At 36.3% G+C, this 9,458-nt stretch overlaps 1 protein-coding gene across 1 annotated transcript in view; it reads right to left on the bottom strand.

Annotated features, from left to right (window-relative positions):
• Positions 1 to 7,605: 7,605 nt before the first annotated feature.
• The window catches only part of SLC27A6 (solute carrier family 27 member 6), a 70,720-nt gene continuing 68,867 nt past the window's right edge, over positions 7,606 to 9,458 (bottom strand). Inside the window, exon 10 of the mRNA XM_059174479.1 lies at positions 7,606 to 8,189. Coding sequence (XP_059030462.1) covers positions 8,013 to 8,189 — 177 coding nt within the window. The 3' untranslated portion in view covers positions 7,606 to 8,012. The remainder of the gene's footprint in view (positions 8,190 to 9,458) is intronic.

The following is a 9,458-nucleotide window of genomic DNA, read 5'->3' as shown; positions in this document are numbered from 1 at the left end:
CCTGACTCTTGCCCCAGCTAGGTAGGACGCAGTGAGGAGGGAAGGGAAAATGAGGGAAAGGCTGGCTCCTGGGAGGGTGAGGAAATGGATACACTGCAGAGTCTTAGTCTCAAACTTAGAAAGAAAAGAAAAAGGACGAATGTCAGAGTGAATATTTGGAGGAGAAGCGCTTAAATTAGTCTTGAAATTAAAGGAGTTTTGAAGTGAAAATAGCTCTGCTTAAGAAGGAAGAGGACCAAAGAGTTAAATCCAGGGTAGAATAGGAACTTACCTACGTGGGGGAGAGGGAAAAAAGTGTTAATTAATTAACCAGCTTTTTAATTTTTGTGTCATTTTAGTTACTATAGTTTTTCCTGATATAAGTTAAATTTTAGATTTTTAAAATGCAGCGAGGAATGAAATGTGCTGGGCAGAAAAGAATTCACTCACGTCGTTACGACTTCTCTTCAGGTCACACGGTAGTTGCAAGATTTTTACCTTTACGAAGGGCATCTTGCTGGCTCAGTCAGCAGACCCAGCGACTCTTGATCTCAGGGTTGTAGGTTCAGGTCCCTTGTTGGGTGTAGAGATCACTTTAAAAATAAATAAATAAAGGTTTTATTTATTTATTTTTACTTCAGGAAAAAGTGAAAAAAAAAAAATACAGAGAATTTGTCCTCATCATCTTCTCCCCTTCTTACTGAGTCTTTCAATCTTAAATCTCAGATGCTGCTATATATGAAAGGCAGTTGGCTTTCTGGTTCACTTAAAATTATATTTTTGTATTGTTACTGAATTAATGCTTGTGTTTTGCTAGACAATTGTATTTTTCAAAGCATGATGCAAATTTTATTCTACATTATAACAAGGAAAGAATCCGGGCACCAGCCCATAAGCGCATTATAATCTCCTGGAGACTGTGGATTCTGAGAAACAAACTGAGGGTTTTGGAAGGGAGAGGGGTTGGAGGTTTGGTGAGCCTGGTGGTAGGTATTATGGAGGGCACATATTGCACAGAGCACTTGGTGTGGTACATAAACAATGAATTTTGGAACACTGAAAAAAAATTAAATTAAAAAAAAAAGAAAACAATCCACTTAGTTCTATGGAGAATGAAATGCTATGATTCCATAGAGGATGATAGGAAACAGGCAATCTGAGTTTGTGTCCCTGTGGCCACAGACTGACCCCAGATGATGCTGGCACTCTGGGAATAGTTTGCCAGCTACTGAGTAGCAGAGAGAGCCTCAAAGCAATATAGAGATAGCCTTACTCATACAATCTATTTTGGCATTGGAAAGCTTATTTAATCCGTCTTTTAAAGTATCTTTTACAAAGATGTCTGGGTGGCGCATTCAGTTAAGGGTCTCCCTCTTGATTTCCGCTCAGATCATTATCTCAGGGTCATGAGATTGATCCCTGAGTCAGGCTCCACACCCCACATGGAGCCCAAGATTCTCTCTCTTCCCCCTCTCCCTCTACTCCTTCCCCAACTCATGCTCACATGTTAGCTCGCTCTCTCCCAATAAAAAAATTATAAAGTATCTTTTTACATAAGGTAAGAATGACAAAATTTGTTCTTATAAATTATTTCTTCAAAATAATAGCCACTTGCAATTTTATTAGCCTTTCCCCCTTCTGGCTATGGCTTACTCTTATTGCTAATAATGTCAGACTTTGTACTTGACTTACCTTTCAATCCGATTTAGCAGCTTTCCTGAAAGTCCCATACATAACACATTTCCTCATACATAACACATTAGGATGCTTTTCTTCTTCTTCTTTTTTTTTTTTTTTCCACATCAGGATACTTTTAATGACAGTAACAGGAACCCCACTCAAAGTAAAGGGATTTCATTGCCTCCCATAACTAAAAGTCCAGATGAAGAACAAATTGCTTGAGTGGTTCAATTTGGGATTTTCTCCATTTCTCTGCAATGCCCAGCTCCACATTTCTGTATGTGTTAGCTTTTCCCCCGTTAGCTCAATCTCCATGTAATTGTAATACAGCTACTGTTGACATTAGGGCAACCTGATAACCTCATTCACATCTGGCTGGAGAGTCTGCCTTTCCATTGTTCTCTGGTAAAAGTAAGGAAGGACTTTCCCAGGAACCACCAGAAAACTTTGTCCTGATGCCTCATTAATGAGAATATGAGGCTGATTACCATTCTTCACAAGCCACTGTTAAAGGGAATACCAAGACTAACCAGTTCTACCCCATAAGCCGAGGTCAATTACACAAACATTACAAATGACAGAAGAAAATCATCATCATCATCATTATCATCACCATCATCACTACCATCACCATTTCAGATAGGTTAAAAATATTAAACTTATTGGCCTTTATTTTATTTTATTTTATTCCTATTAGAGACCCCTACCAATGCATCTCACTAGTTACCTATTCCACAGCCATGGAGCTTAAAGTAGCTTTTTTCTAAACTTCTGTGTCCAGCTTTTTTCTTCCCATGCTCCTCCTGCAAGCCTTCCCAATCAAGCAAGTTCTCTCTTTCTGGGTTCTGCTAAATAAAGGTAAGTGAATATCCTGTATGCTATTCATTCCTATATTAACTTGCTGATTAATTGACACTTAGATAGCTTTGTGATGAATAATAAGAAGGAATATTAGTTGTTAATTATGGTAATTGTTGTCATATGTGAATTAGTAAGGCTTGGGAATTCACCTTTTCAGGAATGTAACCCTCTACCGAAATCTTGTTTCCATGGGAAAATGAATTTATCTTCTATCATTTCCATTGGCATAAATTCATTTATTATTTGAATTAGCATATGGCTCTAAGCTTAAATACCAGTTTTTCTAAATTAATGTGACCTTTCATTCATTCAATAAAAATGATATTGCTCAATCTAATCCTGTAGATAGAAAACGGCCATCTCTATTTTTGCAAACTGAAGGCTAAACACAATTGTGCATATTTAATAGATAGATGCAACAAGCATTTTTTTTAATTGAGTGTACCCACGGCCTTCACATTTGTTGTTCACTTCATCTTCACAACATTTTTGGAAGGCAGATTTATAACTTCTATTTTACAGGTGAGCAAAACAAGGCTTAGAGAGGTGAGTCGCCAAACAAAGGTGACCCAGCTAGCTAAACATCAGGGCTGTGAGAGGACAGAACACAGTAAATCCTGACTCCAGTTTCACTCTACCCATGAGTTTAAATAGGGAGACGTAATGGCTAGACACTGGACAGGACAATGCCAAGGTGACAGTGAATTTAATTTCCAGAAATCATATATCGAAAGAATATTTCGCTACATGTTAAACTTAATTCATCTGCAGTGTGGGCCACTAGACATAAGACACTGTTTGACCAGAAAGATTTTTAAGAAATAAAAAATCACTACATATTAATAAGAGAGATTATTACTCACCATTCTTCTATACAATTTATAGAATATATTAGTCTGACCTCTCTCCTACACAGAAACAGTACTTTTCTTAAAATTGCCCAACATTTTAGATTCCAACCATAGATGCAAACATACACACCTCCAGGTTTTTACTGACCTTGAGAGTTTTGAGGAGTGCTAGTCGGCTGTTTTGCAGAGTATTCTCTACTGGCATTTGTGTGATGCTTTTTCCTATGATAAGGCGTTATCTATGGGTTATTGCCCACAGTCCTTTTTTAGTCTCGTGTGAATGACTAAAGTCTAAGAAAAACATATGAGAGATCTGAATTAATGCTTTGTTCTGCTTATATACAGAGCTTTCCCCATTTCCCAGAAAAAATTAATTCCTCTTACCACAAACCCCATTTGATATAAATGTCTTTTCATATCACACAGATCATAATATCTTCATATAATAGTCTCTTCTTGGTTTAAATAGTGTGTGAAGGTAATTCAATAGCAAAATCAGGTATTTTGATGAGGATCAAAACCAACTGACCACTCATAGACTTCCTTTATAAACATAATGGTTTGGCTTGCCTAATAATCACCAAAATATTTGATTAGTGCAGGATTCACAGAAGTAGATTTGACCGTTATCTTTGATATAAACCAATTAGTTCCTATTTTTCCCTTACTGGTTTTCTTGGCAACATCAAGAAAGAATTGCCTTTTTGTTTGCTAAACTTACTCTGACAGAAATCTGTTTCCTATGTTACTGCTTTTGTGGCATAAGCTTTCACGTATTATCTTCAATATTTGTAGCTCATTTGCATGAAAATATAATATCTAGTCTCAATACTGCAGCTCTTAATATATGGAGAATTTGCTTTCCTCTTCCATTATGTCATTGACAATTTATAAAACATATGCCTGTGGAAAATGGCATTTTTTTGGCCCAGAGATTCACTTACAGATAATAGTACATTCAAGAAATAGCACAAAGAAGAGTCATTGTAAAAAAAAGACGCCCAGGTGGTGGGTATTAGAGAGGGCACGGATTGCATGGAGCACTGGGTGTGGTGCAAAAACAATGAATACTGTTACGCTGAAAATAAATTTAAATAATTTAACAAAATAAATAAATAAATAAAATCTTATTTAAAAAAAAAAAAGAAAGCGGGGCGCCTGGGTGGCTCAGTGGTTAAGCCGCTGCCTTCGGCTCAGGTCATGATCTCAGGGTCCTGGGATCGAGTCCCGCATCGGGCTCTCTGCTCAGCGGGGAGCCTGCTTCCTCCTCTCTCTCTCTGCCTGCCTCTCTGCCTACTTGTGATTTCTCTCTGTCAAATAAATAAATAAAAAATCTTTAAAAAAAAAAAAAAAAAAAAAAAAAAAAAAAAGAAAGAAAGACAGCCAAAACCAAAGCAAAGCAAAACAAAACAAAACAAAAAGACAGCCAATGACTTAGCTAATTCCATTCCCAAATCTGGCAGCTCGATGTCAGCATAAACCCGTCTTTGACCCTCCTATTACCGGTATAGGTCCCTTGTTCCCATCCATCATGCCTATGGAAGCAAAGTAATCCCTTGGCTGCTCTTTCTATTCTGGCCCCAATTGATAAATAGGTAGAAAGAAGTAAAATATCTGCCAATTCTAAGAGAACTGCATCATGAATCCTACTAGAAGACCCTAAGAAACACAATCAATAACAATTCTGTGATTATTTGTAGAGATCCTTTACTGCAATTTTTCTTCCATGTCAAGAATTAGAAGTTAAGAACTGAATTTCAGTTTGAACCAGAATTTATCTAATTTCCATTTTGAAGGGCAAGATGGAAGCACTTAATTTTAAGCTATTTTGGCTTCTCTTCTATCATTTCCCTCAAATTTGGGTCTACATCCTTGGGAATGTGCTGTGGATACTGGATAGGAGGGGGGCAATGGGTTACCCCACCATGCAGTTCTCTCTGGAAAAGTCAGTTTTATTTGGTTCCCAGTCAAAGATCCATGCAGTTAGCCACTGAGATGCCCCTATTCTAGCACCTAGCCCTCTAAAAGCCAAATGTCCTTCTCACTAATTTCCTGCTGAAGTCAGAGTCATGGGGACCATTCTGTTTCTGAATTAGTCTCATGGCTTCTCATAAGACTCTGTGACTCTAAGACCAGAAACTTTCTAATCTAGATAGATTCTAGAATCTCTCTTATCTACATTTTCTTGAGGATTTCATTTCTTAGAAATTAAAATCAGAAAACCTTCTTGCCCCCTGCTTTTGTCCTAGTAAACTTGGATCTTGGTAGGGGTTCCATCTTTTTCATATTCTTTCTCCTTTGGAAGAGAATTCATCTTCTCTTCCATTTGCCTCCCCCCCTTTTTTGTGCAAATGTTCTTAATATATAATAAATGTCGGCAACTACCTTCCCCAGGTTTCTAGACATTTTCTAGCTCTTTAAAAACTTTAATCCGTAGTGTCTTTTGTCTTAAAGAAGTTTTGAATCTCATGGGATCTTATTTTCTATTTCTTTTATGTCATGAGTTATTTTGTGCACGGATGGAAATTTTCTATATCAAGGGAAAGGAAGAGAAACTCATTACCTCAGTTTTCTATAATTAATTACCGTAATTAATTACACAGAGGGCCCATCTTGGTCTTTATATGTGTTTTCAATGTTTATATGTGTTTTCAAGGTTTCTTTTGCCTTTGAAACATTTTTCAATGGTGTAAGTGTGAGGCCTTTTCCCCCCATCCATCTATGGTTCCTTTGAAATCCCGGTCTCATGTGTTTCCTATTTTCCAGTAACTTCTGACAATGCTTTATCCACTGAAGACAGTCTCTCTTGTTCCCTCCATTCCCCCATCTTTTAGTGGATTATTGTTTTCATGATATTTTGTCTTTTACTATAATGAATTTGACAAGAAAGTTACAGGTAAGGGAGTAAGATATGTATGCTAAATTCACCATCATTTTCTCATCTCTAACAATTTAAAAAGTTATGAGTTAGTAGTAAAATGTTCATTCAGATTTATTGCAATAAAGAGCACCCATACATCAAAACTATGTATGTAAAGACAGAACAGATTTTTAATGGGAAAGGTAAAGAATCCAAATCACCAATATAAAAATCAAGTGCCAATGTATTCATTCACTTAATAGTTTTTAATAAAGACACTTCATCCATTCTCATATATTTAACAGGAGAATGGATACACTTAGACTTACTTAATTCATTCTGACTTAAGAACTTTTTTCTCTTTAAAAATTTCTTATTTCTGCAAAGTTGATTACATCTTGTCATTTTTTCAATCTTAAAGCTTTACATTTTATTTCTATGCTACTATGCTTAACCTATACATTTAAAAAACATTTTAATTTCATAACTCTTGTTTCCCTACTAAGTACAAAAAGGAACCCCTGTTTCTGCAACTTCTCTTCCAACCAAAATAAGCTTTTTTTTTTTTTAAGGTTTTGTTTACTGATTTGAGAGATGAGCAAGTGAGATAGAGATAGAGAGACAGAGAGACAGAGAGGCAGAGAATGAACAGGGGGAGAGGGAGAAGTAGACTCCCCACTGTGGAGGGAACCAGATGCAGAGCTCCATCCCAGGACCCTGGCATCATGACCTGAGCCAAAGGCAGATGCTTAACCACTGAGACACCCAGGCTTTCCCACAAATAAGCTTTTTAACAGGAGGCAAAGCTAACTTTCCTTCTCCTTGTACAGGGAGCTAGGTTTACTGGCAAAGGAGCTTCCTGTTGGGCTCCGCTCCATTTAAGCCTAGCTCCACAACCTTCTCCTGTGGAAGCGAGCTCACTTTACCAAGAGAGTAATTTTTGTGGTTCCAGCTTGAAGCAAACCTTGGAGCTTGTTGCTTCCAGACCAGAAGAAGTCCAATTGTGTGTCTTATATTGTCCTGGCAATGCATTTCTGTTAATAACCACAAACCTGCTCACAAAGTCTCTTCTGCCGCTGATCTTAGTGTCAATACCTACATTCTATTGCAATCCATTCTTTTTCTGTATCACCAGTGGTTTCTATAGCTCTGTTGGATTTTACCATTAATTTAATCTTGTTTATGTATCTTCCAAAAATTCCTAAATGTTTTGGGCTTACTGGTTTTCTTGGTTTGCTGTAAAACACTTCTGTATTTCTTCTATCATCAGAATGTGAGTTCAATAAGGGAGACAGGAATGTATGCATGAGGTCAGTCAGCTTTCTTGGACTGGAAGTTTACAGTTAAAACATCAGAAAAGAACCTCAAAACACATATTAATGAAGATGATTTTATTGAGTTATAGGATAGGGTGCATAAGAATAAAACATTTGAGCAAAATTTAACCATTTACTTAAAACTAAAAACTTTCAATAGTAAAAAGTACATTTGTAGTAATTTTCTAAATTGTTAACTACTGATTATTTAGAATGTTTATGACTGAAGCAAATATTTAATTATGTAGTGAACCCCCAGATAGATAAAACAAATAATCAACTGAAGTTTGTCATGGTCTAAAGCAAATGAAAGTTCCTACTTAGAAAAAAAGTTGTTGCATATTAAGAAAACACAGCATATGTTAGTTAATATCCATTTCCTCCTCCTGTATCATGTTAAAGAATCAGACACTTTCCTCTCACTTCTCCTAAGAAAACATGTGAAAACCCCATGTGTAAAAATTCTTAAAGTTTGACCTTCCCTAACACTATTTGATTATAAAGTTCTTCGGTCAGTGGAACATAAGATTTTTTCAAGTTATCCATGAAATAAAGTGGGTCAGAAATTTTCAATGGACTAAATCCTTCTTCCATCAATTGAAACTTCTGTAGTTTGAATGTCCCTGTTGTTTCCATCTTCTCCTACAAAGCAATTGTCAGGATTAGTGGAATCATTTAATATTATCTAAAATCTATAAACAGAATATTCAATTACAAGATAGACTGTAATATTTAATTGTAACAATTTTATATTCTGTGACCATCTCTCTATTTACTACTAATAATTTAACATCAGAAATTTTAAAAAATGCCCTCTAGAACAGTGGAATTTTTAGCTCGATTTACCTCTGAACTTTATTTAATATAGAAGAATTATGAAAATTGTCAAAAATTATAACCAACTATAGAAGCATCTAAAATACACAGGCTTATCTCTTTAATTCACTGTGAACACAACATCATGTACAGGAAATGCTATTAGACACCAAGAAGATAAAACCTCTGAAAGAGAACATTCCATTCCATAAGGCCAAATACTATAAAGACCAGGAGTAAAAGATGATCTAAATCTTGGGTTCTCAAACTGTGCACCGAGGTGCTCTGTGGTACTTCTGTGAAATTCCAGTGTCTATATTTTAAATTTTAAATTTTCCAGGTAAACCCAGTGATACCTGTTGGTCACTGCTTGCTAACTACTAGCTCAAGGTAGTTCATACTTCCAATATTAGTTTGTGACACATTCTTTTCAACGATGCCATATCTTTGTGAAACAGGGTTTTCAGTGGTTGCTGTGATAAAAGGCAAGTACAGCTCCAAATCAATGTGCGACAAGAAATTAGGCTCTCCCTGTGCAGTCCAATCTAATTCCAAGGTTTGAGGAGTTGTACAATGCCCAATTTACATCTCTCTGGTAGTTGTGGTTGTCTAAAAATAATAGTATTTTTTGCCTTTCAATTTATATACACTATTTTTTTTCAAAGAGGAATTAATTTGTTAGATCTAAAAACTTAATGAATTTCTTTTGACCTAAATACTGAAGAAAAGAAAATTTAGGTATTTGGTGAATCCCAAATGCCACGAAAATACTGAGACTCTAGAGATGCCATGAATCTAGAAAGTTTAAGAAGCTCTCTGCTTTAAGGGATTTAAGAGATAAAGTGTATCTCTCTGTGACAGCTTCAGGCATGGAGAAGTAACCTGCTTTGAGTCAGATGACACAGTGAGGTCCTTATAAGGTTCTATGAGTCACCTGGCCATTTTTATTCATCCTTCTGGACTAATGCAAGACTCGCATTCTCTCTGCACCCCCTTCCCTGATCTCAGCCTTTCTATCCCACCCTCTTCCCAACACGGTCATCACAGAATTAGATCTGGCTGTATGGAAACACATACTCTTTTTCTCATTTTTAG

The sequence above is a fragment of the Mustela lutreola genome, chromosome 5 (genome assembly GCF_030435805.1).
Source record: "Mustela lutreola isolate mMusLut2 chromosome 5, mMusLut2.pri, whole genome shotgun sequence".
NCBI classification, from domain to species: domain Eukaryota; kingdom Metazoa; phylum Chordata; class Mammalia; order Carnivora; family Mustelidae; genus Mustela; species Mustela lutreola.
This window is presented reverse-complemented; position numbering and strand designations above follow the sequence as displayed.